Here is a 15,444-nt window from a genome sequence, read left to right on the forward strand (position 1 = left end):
ACTCCTTCATCCTCCCCCTTCCCTGACCATTCGTCTTGGAATGCCAGTGCATGACCTTCGCATGACCTCACCCATCCTCACTCTTCCTCACCCCCCACCGGCATCCTTCCTCTCCCCTGACTTTCATCATCCACCCCTCCTGTCCTTGCAGATATAACTCTGGTAGCCTGTTTGCCCTCCTAACCTCTCTTGTTTCCACTTATGTGTATTTGTCTTTATTCTTCTGTCCTGTGTTTAAGCATGTCTTCTTGTTAGTTTTTCCTTGTTCTCTGCCCATGCTTGTTTGTCTTCCTGGTTTGTTTCTGATCGTGCCTGACCTGATCTGTGTTTGTTTAGTCTGACTGCAGTGGACATGTGACCTATGACAGAGATTGTGGGAGGGGCCAGCCATGCTCAGACAGACTGGTGGTTGAATTTACATGGTAGCTACATAGCTTCCTGATGTTCAGAAAATGGAAACTCCCCCTGTTCCTATCTTATTACGTAGAAATCTCCCTTATATTTAAATATCTTTATCAATTCCTATAGAAATTGAAGTATGTTTATAAAAGAACACCTTGGCACCACTGTTTTACTCGGGGCAGTGAGTAAATACCTCAGCCAGCAAGCAAAGTTGTCTGCCCGCTGGCAGCACTACAGCACTGCTCATCAGCACTGCAGCAGTTGGCCCAATAATACTAGCTTTCAATGGATGTCATTGTTACATTGCTTTACATCACGGTCACTGTTAAATTGTTCTGAATATGTGGTCCCATCTTCTCTCTGATTATGGCAGACCCCAAACTCAGTCACTTTCAGTTGCTGGTCACAGTCCTTGTGTCTTTGTCTTGTTGCTTCTCTCTCTCTCTCTCTCTCTCTCTCTCTCTCTCTCTCTCTCTCTCTCTCTCTCTCTCTCTCTTTCACCCTTTGTCTTAGTTTTCCCTTGTTCTCTCAATCTTTTTTTTCTCTTTATCTCTACTACTTTCTCTTCCTCGCTCTCATCAGTCTCTCTCTTTCTCCCCAACACCAAGTCCCTCTATGCCCCCTTCTCCATCCCTCCCTACCTCCCTGTGTGTTTCTCTGTGTGTGTTCAGATTTCCCCTGCAGTACGTTCTTCTCCTGTGTGTCTGTTGTTTGTCCCTCTACCTCCCTCCCCCTTTCCCTTCCTCAATTTCTTTCCCTCCCTGTCTGTTTCTCTGTGAGTCTTTCCCTCTCCCTGTCTGTCTCTCTCTCTGTGTGTGTCCAGATTTCCCCTGCAGTACGTTCTTCTCCTGTGTGTCTGTTGTTTGTAGATGTAGGGGATGAGGAGGAGGAGGCCTGCCCTCTCCACCACTTCCAAAATTCTCGGGAGAGGTGCAAGTTCCTCGCCCCCTCCATCTCTGTGTCTATGCCCGAGGATGACCCCTACCACTCTGACGAGGAATACTATGATCACCCCTTGTTCAGCCCTGAGTGGGATCGCTCGGTCTCCTCTCGGCCCTCAGTGCCGGCCGCTGCCTTTAGACAGATCCAAGGTGAACCGCGCATGGTTCCTCTACGTACGCCATTCTTCCTTCCTATCTTCCCTTCTTCCTCCTACCTTCCTCTTTCTCCCTCTCTTTTACCCTCGATCCCCCTTTTCTGTGGTTCGACCAATAACCTCCGTCTTTCCGTCCGTCCGTCCGTGTGTTTGTTTGTGTCCCTGTGGTGTCAATTAGTTCAAAGAATCTGAGCACTTTCATGTTTTGTGATGTTTAGATGATCTAGTTTGTTGTGATTTATCTCAATCAAAGCCATTTGTTCACTGTAGTCGACTTTGCCTCCGGAAGCATCCCATCACTTATCAAAGTGATCCGACGAATATAAACATAACTGATTTCATTTTTAATTTGAACACAAATTTGCCTGAGAAAATTCTTAAACCTACATGTGCATACTTGCAAGGATGCATATCATAAAATGTTTATGCATACAGGTAAAAAAAAATGCCATATGCAAATCACTTAAACAGAGTGGCATGCAGGCGCAGGACTTGCTGTGGTCCAAATGGCTTGCAGCAATATACAGAGGTGCATGAACTAAGACTTGTTCCATGCACATGTTTTCCTCTCTGCCGGTCTGTGACATCTTCATGCCATGTGTTTTGTCTCTGTCTGTCATCGCTCCATCAAAGACAAACTCATCCCTGAGCCCTCCCTTCTCATGTGTCCCATCACCCGCTCACACACACACACACACACACACACACACACACACACACACACACACACACACACACACACACACACACACACACACACACATTGTAGATCACCAGGATCCACAGGACGATGTTCAGCTCAACACAAACACGCACTGCACTGCAAATACACACACATGCTCTCACACACTCTCAATACGCTCTCTCACAACTTCAAAGGCTTATAGTATTAATCGACAAAGACAAGTCCTTAGCACCTCATCAAGGCTGAAGTTAATGTTTTCTGTAGTAGGCTGGATGAAGGGGCTCCATGTACCACAAACATCGGAGGGATTCGGAAGGTGGCTTGGTCCCCTGCAATTTTACACTTTTCAAACATCTGAAACTACTTTTTGCAATATAGGGCCATAATTAATATGCTTAATTCTATGTAAAAAATATGTGTATTTTTCTGCATATCCAAGCATATCTCTTGAGCTCTCTGTATCCTCCTGACTGCAGTTAAATATGCTTCTCTGCATCTGCTAAAATCTGGGTAAAAGATTAAAAGGAATCTGAGACTTATTCATTACATTTAGGTATTGCTTTGCTTTTCTAAAGTTTGCCAACAGGCATCCTAGCTAAGATAGTTAGACAAGTTAGAAAAACTAACTTGGGGCTCCCGAGTGGCGCAGCGGTCTAAGGCACAACATCTTTGTGCTAGAGGCGTCACTACAGACCCTGTTTCAGTTGTATCACAACTGGCTGTGATCGGGAGTCCCATAGGGCGGCGCACAATTGGCACAGCATCGTCCGGGTTAGGGGAGGCTTTGGCCGGGGTAGGCCATCATTGTAAAATAAGAATTTGTTCTTAACTGGCTTGCCTTGTAAAATAAAAACTTGATTGATAGCATGAAATGGCTTCTTGGTAGCTAGTTGGGAGATTGGGAACCTATGTGGGCTAGCTAAAACCAACTTCATAAAATTGCTAGGTGTCTAGTATTATTACGAATAAAAGGCGGCAATAGTTCTGTTTGTCTGTTTTGAGACACCATAGCCAGTATACACTTCTTATACACTTCTTAAAAATACAATTAATCTAAGATAATTAATGACAGATTTCTTAGAGGTTTGACGTTTTTGCCATGGAGAGCTTAGTCAACCAATTTTGCATCTGTCTGGGATGTTTGGTGCAGTATTTCCCAAGTAAAAAAATGTACGAGGCCGAGTCATCTCTCGTTGAATGACAATATGCATTTAATTGAAGAAACCCTACTATTGGCCAAATCGCCAACAAGGGGGCGTGGTCTTCGGCTACCGACAGGCTTGTTCGGGCACACATGGGTGTGCCCGAACAGCCATAAAAACTCTTGCCAAAGTCCAAAACGAAGAAATATTTCACAAAATGTCATCAAAATATACTGTATGCACTAACTGTTCCAAACTGTTTCGGCCGAGAAGCATGCGGACGCCATAAGGCATCAGTCCTCCTCTCTATCTCCTCTCCCTATGCAGAGAGTGCCCCTGCTGTGATGTGACCTAGCAGGCTGTACACTGCTGCCACATCCAGTCACTGCCCTGCTCCATAGACACACACAGACACACAGCAGCCCAGCCGCCTGGCGTAATGTAAAACCCTGAGCACCGTGCCGCATGGCGAGGGCAGGGGTAACGCTGCTGCATAAAGCCTGTTGGGTTGAGCAGCATCTTTCTGCCTCTAAGCAGGATTTCAGAATCTCAATTTGCAACTCATAGTCAACATGACAGCTTAGGAGTTAGGAGCAGAGGCACCCCCGGCCCAGATTTAAAGAAATCAATCGCACATCACTGTGCAGAGCATCCTCCGCATGCAGAACAGTACTGCAGCATTGTATACTGTAGCCCCTTAATCCACAGGGAATGGATTAGGAAGACGCAATAGAATTATCGAACTGCAGGTGTGTGTGCTGATCACATAGAGAGGATGTGAGGATATGCTTGTTGGGGATCTGTTTCGTAACTTCTAATGGTTTGGGTTTGGAGGATTGATTACTGATCCAGGGCTGATCCTAGAACAGTGATAAAGGACATGTTCTCCTTGGAGCCACTGGCTGCCTCTGCCTCTGCATACACTACACTATCTAGAACCTGAACGTTTTTTTGGGCTGTGGCCATAGGAGAATCCTTTGAAGAACCTGTTTTGGTTCCAGGTAGAACCTTTTTTGGTTCCTTGTAGAACCCTTTCCACAGAAACCAAAACGGGTTTTAACTGGAAATAAAATCGTGTTCTTATGGGGACAGCCGAAGAACCCTTTTGGAACATAGTGCCCACACCCCACTATCCATCACATGGATCAACTCAGGTTATGGTTTCAGAACTTGGATGCGGTGAGAGTAGGATTTCTGATATATTTCTGTGGCTCTTCTCTCAACTGACAATGGGAAGGCCAAGTCCACTTAATGTAGAATGTACTGTATGTATAGCTACAGTGCACAACTTTGCTTGCAAAAGACTGTTATGGTGTATCACGCATGCATTTTGTTACAGATAAAGGTATGTTTGAATGGAAATAGCCTGATGTGGTGTGTCGGCATGGTGCGTGTGTGACAGAGAGAGACCAACTATGGCCATTGTGTGCATTTTGATAACATCGATCCACAGCAGATTTTACAGACAGGTGAGGTGAGGGTTCTTTTATAGCCTGACGAAAACCTTTGGGTTCACGCTGTCACAATTGCACTCAATAAAACTACAAAAATATTCAATAGTGTGCCGGACCAGTATCTAATCTTTCTTTCAGGATGATTTTATATCTTTAATATACAGAAAAGCCTCTGCATGCTTAAACTCTATGATCCAAAACATCCCATACAGTCCAAACCCAAACAAACCACATGACCGGGGGAGAAACGTCACTCACTCATACGCTACAACATCTGTGACCAGTGCATCTATCTCTGTCTACAATAGATTCTATACAGTATACACCGTGAGCCACCTTTACAGAGCTGAAAGTGTCCCACCGATTTGTACCTATGTAACCCAAGTCTGTGTTGCCAACCCGTAGTCTTGATGTCTACTTCTTTTATACAAAGTAGAGACCGTCGAGGCTCTTACAGACACATTCGAGGAGGAGGAGGAGGAGGAGGAAGAGGTGTTGATGTTGGAGGAGGAGATGGAAGGGGCAGCAGCAGAAATCGCAGCAGCTCTTGAGGAGCTGTGGAGTGGGGATGAGCCTGAGCTGGACAGCCCCCCAGCCGAGCCCTTAGAGCAGGCAGAGGCCATAGGCGAGGCCCATACTGTGCCACCCATACAGGCCGAGGCAGCTAGTGCCGCCCCAGAAGGCCCTAACGGGAGGGTGGAGGAGGAGGAGGTGGCAGAGGCTGAGGGGGAGGAGGAGAGTCCTGAGGAAGGTGTGTCTGTCTGTCCTCTCTCTCCTCTCCCAGGCTGCATGTTATTATATTGTGTGTAGACAATAATTTAGGCTTTAAGGGAATCCCCCCCCCCCCCGCTACGCTCTGCTGAAGGCTGCAAGGCAACACAGGTGAAAGCTTGAAGCCATGTTTTAAAACGTTCTTCCTGATTCCTCCTTTTTGCTTTCTCTTTGCTTTTGTTTTCAGTTTTTAGCTGCAATTTTTGAGGCCGGGCTTTTCGTGTCTGTGTGTTAATGAAATGTCGCCGATCCTCCCAACCAAGCTTTCCCTTCTCTGATGCTACTTACTGATGTATTGATGTCTCATTGGTGTTAACCCATTGCTCCGTGTCTTTCTGCCAGTGATGTTTGCCATTAAAATGCCTCATTTATATAGCATGTAAATCACTCGTTCTCTATTGGATTCAGCTGTGTTTCGTAATAATATCAATATCAAGTGTTTTTATTGCCATTTCACTGGTTTTCATTTTTTAGATATTGTGTCAATAATGTTATTCTGTCATTTTTCCTATTGTTGAAATATATTCATGTCTTAGTTGATCTTAATAACATTATACTTGAAATAAAATTAGAACTTATACAACTTATTCTAGGAAAATTTGATGATAGATGATTGTCCATTGTCCTCAAAGGTAATAGTTGAATATGTAATCAAAAATCATCAATCAGGGTGGAAAGCAAACATTTAGCTAAATGCAAATCATTAGGATTTCTCCATAAAGCCTGGAAATAATGACAGAAAGGATATTATTTTACCCTTTATTAGATATGTAAAGTTGTCAATTCCATTTCTCATTGCTTGGTTCTTCTCATCCATCAACGCCATGGCTGCCTGCACATTCCGGTTCCGTCATTCCGGTTCCATAACGTTCCGTCACGTTCCATGCCATTGTTTCGTCCATCAGTGAGTGGGTTCCGCCTCATGGGTTCCGCCTCATGGGTTCCGCCTCATGCTCCTGTCCTGCCTCAGTGATGCGCGATGCTCTTTGTATTGTGCTACAGTAAGTGATAACAGGCTTTGAGTCTGGAGCAGAGCTTTGCCTGTGTCTGTGATAGTATGGCTGGCCCTGGTTAAAATGGCTGACCTAAAACAAAGTAGCCTACCTTTAATAGCTGAATGTTGAAGCAAAACCAAACAAACTACTAAAGATTTAACTTACAGCCTTGAAGATGGACACGGACAAACCAGACAGCGAGAGGAGTGGATCCCTCAGCCCAGACTTCACTGAACAAGAGAGTCCAGCTTTCCTCAGCAGGGACCACACAGCAGCACCCCTGATCACCAAAACGGACATGGCTTCCCCTTCCCCTTCTCTGTCCCCTTTACCTTCAAACAGCCAGAGCCAAGCCAAAGAGCTTAGCAAAATGTCTATACTGGATGAACCTAAAACAGTCTCAGAGAAGCAGCCGTCAGTGGAAGTTCTTGAGTCCAGTAACCTCACGACGGATTCAGGGTCTGGGTTCACTACAGCTGGAGGCCAAGGTCAAGGACAAGGTGTCCCAACTGACTCTAACAAAGACAAATCGGGCATGTCAGCTTATTTCGAGACTTCGGCCCTGAAGCCAGATGAGGGATCCAAGGGGGTTCAAGCAGAAGGTTATTATGAACTGAGCACCGCAGGAGAAGAGAAGAAGGTCTTAGGGAGCAGTTCCCCAACAGTTCCGTCACCCCTTGAGATCAACTACAGCATGCTGGCACAAACACAGTCAGTGGAGGAGAAATCAGACACGATGGGAGATCAAAAGGAGACCTTACCGGCCCTGGACAGGAGTAACGAATGTAGGCTGTCTCCTGGGAAGCTGGCCCTGGATCAAAGAAGCTACTCTCTCAACATTACGATTGGATCGATGGATCCCAGTGGTCATGGACGACCTAGAAACTTCTCCCCACTGGCCACGGATATCATGTCTTTTACCAGCGGCAGTCTGGAGGAGTCTGCCAACTATCTCCCAGTCACCACCCCATCTGTGGAGAAGGAGCCACCACCCTTCCGTCCCCTGATCCTGGAGACGGCAGCCTCAGTCACGTCCGACTCTTCATCTCCTCCCCACAACACAGCAACAGAGACCCCCAGTGAAAAGACCAGCCCCCAGGGGTCAGAGTCCCCAGAATCTCCCTTCCCACCCAAATACTACTACAAAAACGGGACAGTCATGGCTCCTGACCTACCTGAAATGCTGGACCTTGCGGGCAGCAGGTCTAGACTGGCTTCTGAGAACACTGACCCTGAGATCATGAGGAGGAAGTCTGTCCCTGTGGACGCCCAAGTCCTTGGCAGCGACTCCCTGGCTAACCTGGTTCTGGGGGACCAGAGTCAGAACCAGAGTCTTGCCAAGAGTGAGAGCCAGCTGGAGGAGTTGGGTTACTGTGTGTTCAGTGAGTACTCAGGGCCCATGCCTTCCCCTGCTGACCTCCATAGTCCCATTGACTCCCCGCCCCAGCGCTTTACCCCTATGGCTCTGGAGGAAAAGATGGCGGAGGAGAAACTGAAAATCGATGCCAGAGACAAACTAGCCGAAGACGAGAAGACCAGTCAGTTAGCTGAGAGCGCCGGTTCCAAAGAAAAAGAAGAAACCAAACAAATGGGACAGAAGGATTCAGCTTCAGAGGAAAAAGACAACAAAAAGATCAGCCATGAAAATGCTTCCATGGAAAACCAAAAAGACAAACCAGCTTCAGCTCTGAAGTCAGCCGAGTCCTTTGTAACTCCTACAGTGACAGTTACCCTGGAAGAGGAGGGGAAGCTAGGAGACAATGGACCCGAGACAGATGCTGAGATGGCTGCCTATGAGAGGCAGATCCGCCGGCTGGAGATGGAGGACAGGCCTCTGAGCATGGAGGAGGAGCGGGAGCTGCAGGAGCTCAGGGAGAAGGTGAAGGACAAGTTCCTGGTGCACCAGGAGGCATACGAGGAGGTGGATGCTGAAGACGTCTACCAACTGACTGGAGTTGCCAAGGACAGGATCAGCAGGCCCGTTAGGCCCTCCCCAGCCTCCTCTGTGGAGAGTACCACAGAAGAAGACAATGTTTCAGTTATGGAGACAGAGAAACCTAAACAGATGGAAGGTCAGACAACACCAAAGAAGGTTGACATCATGGTGATGTCTCCATCTGTGTCAGTTGGTGGTTCGAGCACCACAGAAGAAGACACAGTTTTAGTTACGGAGACAGAGAAACCTAAGCAGACAGGAGGTCAGACAACACCAACAAAGCTTGACGTCATGGCAACGTCTCCATCTTTGTCAGGTGATGGTGTGAGCACCACAGAAGAAGACACGGTTCCTGTTATGGAGACAGAGAAACCTAAACAGAATGGAGGTCAGACAACGCCAACGAAGGTTGACATCATGGTGACTTCTCCATCTGTGTCAGGTGATGGTGTGAGCACCACAGAAGAAGACACGGTTCCTGTTATGGAGACAGAGAAACCTAAACAGAATGGAGGTCAGACAACGCCAACGAAGGTTGACATCATGGTGACTTCTCCATCTGTGTCAGGTGATGGTGTGAGCACCACAGAAGAAGACAAGATTTCAGTTACGGAGACAGAGAAACCTAAACAGACGGGAGGTCAGACAACACCAACAAAGCTTGACGTCATGGTGACGTCTCCCTCTGTATCAGGTGATGGTGTGAGCACCACAGAAGAAGACAAGATTCCAGTTCTGGAAATAGAGAAACCTAAACAGACGGGAGTTCAGACAACGCCAACCAAGGTTGACATCATGGTGACTTCTCCATCTGTGTCAGGTGATGGTGTGAGCACCACAGAAGAAGACAAGATTTCAGTTACGGAGACAGAGAAACCTAAACAGACGGGAGGTCAGACAACACCAACAAAGCTTGACGTCATGGTGACGTCTCCCTCTGTATCAGGTGATGGTGTGAGCACCACAGAAGAAGACAAGGTTCCAGTTACGGAAATAGAGAAACCTAAACAGAATGGAGGTCAGACAACGCCAACCAAGGTTGACATCATGGTGACTTCTCCATCTGTGTCAGGTGATGGTGTGAGCACCACAGAAGAAGACAAGGTTCCAGTTACGGAAATAGAGAAACCTAAACAGAATGGAGGTCAGACAACGCCAACCAAGGTTGACATCATGGTGACTTCTCCATCTGTGTCAGGTGATGGTGTGAGCACCACAGAAGAAGAAAAGGTTTCAGTTACGGAAATAGAGAAACCTAAACAGATGGGAGGTCAGACAACGCCAACAAAGATTGACCCCATGACGACGTCTCCATCTGTGTCAGGTAGTGGTGTGAGCGCCACAGAAGATGATGACGAGAAAGTTAGCAAAGAGGAGCTGAAGGAGCAGGTTGTAGAGGTCAAAGAGAGGACCATGGAAGAAAATAAAAAGGTAGAGGGGGAGAAGGAGGATACAGAGCAGGCAGTGGAACCAGATGAAATCATGATAAAGATAAAACCATCAATGCCTGTAGAGAAAGAAGAGAAGGTTGAGAAGGATAGAATGACAAACAAGGAGGAAGAGGAGGAGGAAGATAGTGAAGTTCTGGCAGGGGCAGGAGCAGCGTTGATTGATGTTCCAGAACCCAGAGCTGCCATAGAGTCAGTGGTGACTGTAGAAGATGACTTCATCACTGTAGTCCAGACCATCGACGAGGGTGAGGAGCCAGGACACAGCGTGCGTTTTTCCGCTCCGCCCGAGCCTGAGACACCAGAGGAGGAGGAGGAGGAGTCCCAGGAGGTGGAGATCATGGAGGCAGCTAGTCTAGAGGAGGTGGGGGATGTCTCAGAGGAGGTCCTTGAGAAGGAGGTGCAGGCCTCCCGAGAGAAGGAGGTGCAGTTGGAGACCGAGGGACAGACAGAGAGCTACGACAGAGACGAGACCACCATGGACGACTCCATCCTAGACAGCTCTTGGGTCGATACTCAAGGTGAGATTTCTCTCTGTTATAATCCAATAATAATAATGTTTCAATGACAGATAAATTACATGTTTAATGACCACAAATAATAATATAATCAGTGGTTAGAGGAATGCAATAGTATAGTCAATATGTGACCGTCTCGATTCGGTCAAATGTAGCAACATTTATAAAGGTGTTTTTTACATTGGATAAAAGTAGAGACTCAGAGCTACAAAATGGTATATCATACACTACAGTTGAAGAACAATGGGAAAGTAATTCTGCTTTGAAAGTTGATACATTTGTTACCTCACTTTCGACAAAATGGCCCGTTAATGCTTTCGTACACCTACTGGAGAGCTCTTCTTTGTCTACACCCATTTAGCATCGTTCACACCTCTTAAGCAGTAGCTCCTCCCATGTCCTTTAAGGATGCACAGTGTAGGAAACAACCAAAGATTTCAAGACTAAAAGTGGTGAATGTAGTAGCAAAAAGTATACACTTTATCTAGTCCTTGGCCTATATGCTAATCTGATATCTTAGTCATGTTGTTCTTCACATTACTATCTGTAGTAAACACATACTATATAAAAAAATACATAATTTTAAGCCTCCCGAGTGGTGCAGCGGTGCTAGAGGCATCATGTAGGCGTCTCTACAGACCTGGGTTCAATCCCAGGCTGTATCACAACCGGCCATGATTGGCCCAGTGTCGTCTGGGTTACGGGAGGGTTTGGCCGGGGGGAGGCTTTACTTGGCTCATCGCACCCAAGTAATGCCTCTTCTTTGAAGTAGGGACATGGGATAAACGCCTAGTTTCTTGAAATATATGGATCTGATACCTGTTCATGTTTATTACAATATTTTCACAGTGGAGACTTCATATTTCATCATGATAACAAAATTACACATCAACACTGTTTTATCCAGTTTATGAGTGTTATGGCCATATTTTGTGTTGTGTCCATAGTACTACTGCATGATGATGACCTTACCATGTCTGTTTTGTACCTAGATCTCTCCACTGTAGATGTGGATGATGACATGAGCATGGCTGCCGAGCAGATCGAGCCCCTGAGAGCCGACCGGGTCCCAGCCCCACCAGTCAAGAAGTACAAGACTCTCCAGCAGCAGAAGCAGGAAAAGCAGCCAGTGAAGCCCAAGGCTAAAAGCGCGCGTGTGAGGGGGCGCGAGGGGTGCGTCTCCACCCCTGAACGTAAACCCGTCCGCAAGGAGACTGTCTGTATCCCCAGGGAAGACATCAAGAAGAAAAAAGGTTCAGAACTACAGTATCTCTCCAAATCATTTTGTTACTCTATTTCTTTCATTTTTGTAAATGATTTGTAGTTATACATTATTAATTGACAGATTATTAAATTCTCTTTGATTTGAAGTGGTGTAGATCTCCATTCAGTTTGTTACTCTAGAGGGCCAGATTCCCAGATACTTCTCGATTTAAATAGCTTTATAGTCCAAGACAAGGCTGGATATGTGTCTGGGAAACCAATAATTAAAAACATTTCTATATAGTTCTTTGTAGTTATATATTATTAATTGACAGATTTTGTTATTCTCTTTCATTCTAATTGTCAAATATTATCATCTTTAAAAGCCTTTAAGATCTCAGATGAATGTTAACTGGCATTCAGAGAGCCTTTCTTGGTGGGTGTCTGTACTACCAAACCTTTGTGCCACACTATGTCCTTTCCTTCATTTTCTCTCTTTGACTATCTCTCACTCTTCCTTCTGATGCTACTTGTACATTCTTCCTTTTTTCTCTTTGACTATGTCTCTACCTCATCCTTCTCCTAGCCGTGAACAAGAAGACTGAGCTGACTAAGAAAGCAGAGACGCGCTCCTCTCCATCCCGGAAGAGTGTGTTAAAGCCTACTGCGGTCCGACACCCAAGTCCCGCCCAGCCCCAACCCCACCCCTCTGCTAGGAGGAAACCTACAGGTGACCAACCACTCCTGGGTTTCATCCCAAATGGCACCCTATTCTCTATAGGGCCTGTAGGGCATGGTCAAAAGTAGCTCACTAAATAGGAAATAGGGTGCCATTTGGAATGTCCCGCTGGCTGGGCCAGGGAGGCATCTGCAATGTGGCTGCAAATATCAACATTCTCATCTCATCAATAAATCAAATGTATTAATAAAGCCATTTTTACATCAGCAGTTTCACAAAGTACTTGACATTAACCTCATCCTTACAGTTGTTTGAAGCTTCTATTTTTGTTAAATTTTGCTAAATTATTTTGTTAATCAATTTTTTTTAATTCTGTCTCATTTGTTAGTTAATTTGTCATGTTCAGTGTTTGCATTTTATTAGAATAAACTCATTTGTTATACATTTTTCATTTGACTTCATTTTTCAAATGTGCTTGTTGTGAACAGTCAGTCGCTCAACTTTTGGGATTTCTTTTATTATGTGCTATTTACTTTGAATTGCATCTTTCTTCTCCTCAGCTCCCATGTTCATTCTGGGTTTCTCTTTTCTGGGAGCATCTTTCTTCTCCTCAGCTCCCATGTTCAATCTGGGTTTCTCTTTTCTGGGAGATGGTTCGTTTGGTCATTTAATGTTACTGCTTCAGAGCTACAGTTGAAGTTGGAAGTTTACATACACTTAGGTTGGAGTCATTAAAACTCGTTTTTCAACCAATCCTCAAATTTCTTGTTAACAAACTATAGTTTTGGCAAGTCGGTTAGGACATCTACTTTGTGTATGACACAAGTCATTTTTCCAACAATTGTTTATAGACTGATTATTTCACTTATAATTCACTGTATCACAATTACAGTGGGTCAGAAGTTTACATACACTAGGTTGACTGTGCCTATAAACAGCTTCGGAAAAATGATGTCATGGCTTCAGAAGCTTCTGATAGGCTAATTAACATAATTTTAGTCAATTTTAGGTGTACCTGTGGATGTATTTCAAGGCCTACCTTCAAACTCAGTGTCTCTGTTTGACATCACGGGAAAATCAAAAGAAATCAGCCAAGACCTCAGAAAAAAAATTGTAGACCTCCACAAGTCTGGTTCATCCTTGGGAGCAATTTCCAAACGCCTAAAGGTACAAACAACAACATCTGTACAAACAACAGTACGCAAGTATAAACACCATGGGACCACGCAGCCATCATACCGCTCAGGAAGGAGACGCGTTCTGTCTCCTGGAGATGAATGTACCTTTGTGTGAAAAGTGCAAATCAATCCCAGAACAACAGCAAAGGACCTTGTGAAGATGCTGGAGGAAACAGGTACAAAAGTATCTATATTCACAGTAAAACGAGTCCTGTCGACATAACCTGAAAGGCCGCTCAGCAAGGAAGAAGGCACTGCTCCAGAACTGCCATAAAAAAGCCAGACTACGGTTTGCAACTGCACATGGGGACAAAGATTGTACTTTTTGGAGAAATTTTCTCTGGTCTGATGAATCAAAAATATAACTGTTTGGCCATAATAACCATTGTTATGTTTGGAGGAAAAAGGGGGAGTCTTGCAAGCCAAAGAATACCATCCCAACCTTGAAGCACGGGGGTGGCAGCATCATGTTATGGGGGTGCTTTGCTGTTGGAGGGATTGGTGCACTTCACAAAATAGATGGCATCATGAGGAGGGGAAATTACGTGGATATATTAAAGCAATATCTCAAGACATCCGTCAGGAAGTAAAAGCTTGGTCGCAAATGAGTCTTCCAAAAGGACAATGACCCCAACCATACTTCCAAAGTTGTGGCAAAATGGCTTAAGGACAACAAAGTCAAGGTATTGTAGTGGCCATCATAAAGCCCTGACCTCAATCCTATAGAGAACTTGTGGGCAGAACTGAAAAAGCATGTGCGAACAAGGAGGCCTACAAACCTGACTGTTACACCAGCTCTGTCAGGAGGAATGGGCCAAAATTCACCCAACTTATTGTGGGTAGCTTGTGGAAGTCTAACCGAAACATTTGACCCAAGTTAAACAATTTAAAGGCAATGCTACCAAATACTAATTGAGTGTATATAAACGTCTGACCCACTGGGAATGTGATGAAAGAAATAAAAGCTGAAATAAATCATTCTCTCTACTATTATTATGACATTTCACTTTCTTAAAATGAAGTGGGGATCCTAACTGACTTAAGACAATACATTTTTACTAGGATTGAATGTCAGGAATTGGGAAAAATTTAGTTTAAATGTATTTGTTGTAACTTCTGACTTCAACAGTTTGTGTAAATTTTTCTCTCTTTCTCTCTGTATTTAACAGATTCTCCATCTCTTACCCTCTCGCCTAACTTTATCGGTCTCTTTTTAACCTTTGTAATGATTGCAACTTGTTTGCTGTGAAAGAACTACAGTGAAATAAGTGTGTTCTCCCAGCATTTCCCCAGAGCAGGACAGTATTAGTCCCAAATGGCACCATATTCCCTATATAGTGCACCACTTTTGACCAGAGCCCCTAGTGAACAGGGTGCCATTTAGGATGCAACCACTGAAGTGGTTGCCAAGCAACTGGTAGTTTGGCAGCTCTCAGATATTGGTGTACCACATCTGACAGAGATCTTCCACAATAGAGATATTCACTGAGTGTACAAAACATTAGGAATACTTGAGTTGCTCTCCGTTTGCCCTCAGAACAGCCTTACTTCGTCGGGGCTTGGACTCTACCAGGTGCCGGAAAAGCTTTACACAGGGATGCTGGCCCTGACTCCAGTGCTTCTCACAGTTGTGACAAGTTGTCTGGATGTCCTTTGTGTGGTGGACCATTCTTAATACACACAGGAAACTGTTGTGTTTGAAAAACCCAGCCACGTTGCAGTTCTTGACCCACTCAAACCGGTGCACCTGGCACTTACTACCATAAGGGTGGCTACTTTGAAGAATCTAAAATATATTTGTTTAACATTTTTTTTGCTTACTACATGATTCCATATGTGTTATTTCATAGTGCTGATGTCTCCACTATTATGCTACAATGTAGAAAATAGTAAAAATAAAGAAAAACTGGCGCTGTAACTCTAAGTCGCTCTCTACT

General features: G+C 44.9%; 1 protein-coding gene across 35 annotated transcripts in view; it reads left to right on the forward strand.

Annotated features, from left to right (window-relative positions):
- LOC109870734 (microtubule-associated protein 2) overlaps nucleotides 1-15,444 on the forward strand; it is a 178,610-nt gene that overhangs the window by 137,175 nt on the left and 25,991 nt on the right. For 32 of the 35 annotated variants that reach the window (XM_031806184.1, XM_031806182.1, XM_031806186.1 and 29 more), the window contains 5 exons: nucleotides 1,272-1,493; nucleotides 5,216-5,530; nucleotides 6,713-10,450; nucleotides 11,440-11,700; nucleotides 12,237-12,380. In XM_031806184.1, the coding sequence (XP_031662044.1) occupies nucleotides 1,272-1,493; nucleotides 5,216-5,530; nucleotides 6,713-10,450; nucleotides 11,440-11,700; nucleotides 12,237-12,380 (4,680 nt within the window). The remainder of the gene's footprint in view (nucleotides 1-1,271; nucleotides 1,494-5,215; nucleotides 5,531-6,712; nucleotides 10,451-11,439; nucleotides 11,701-12,236; nucleotides 12,381-15,444) is intronic. The other 3 variants (XM_031806199.1, XM_031806192.1, XM_031806211.1) reach the window with 3 other exon arrangements.

This window comes from Oncorhynchus kisutch, linkage group LG26, assembly GCF_002021735.2.
Source record: "Oncorhynchus kisutch isolate 150728-3 linkage group LG26, Okis_V2, whole genome shotgun sequence".
Taxonomy (NCBI): domain Eukaryota; kingdom Metazoa; phylum Chordata; class Actinopteri; order Salmoniformes; family Salmonidae; genus Oncorhynchus; species Oncorhynchus kisutch.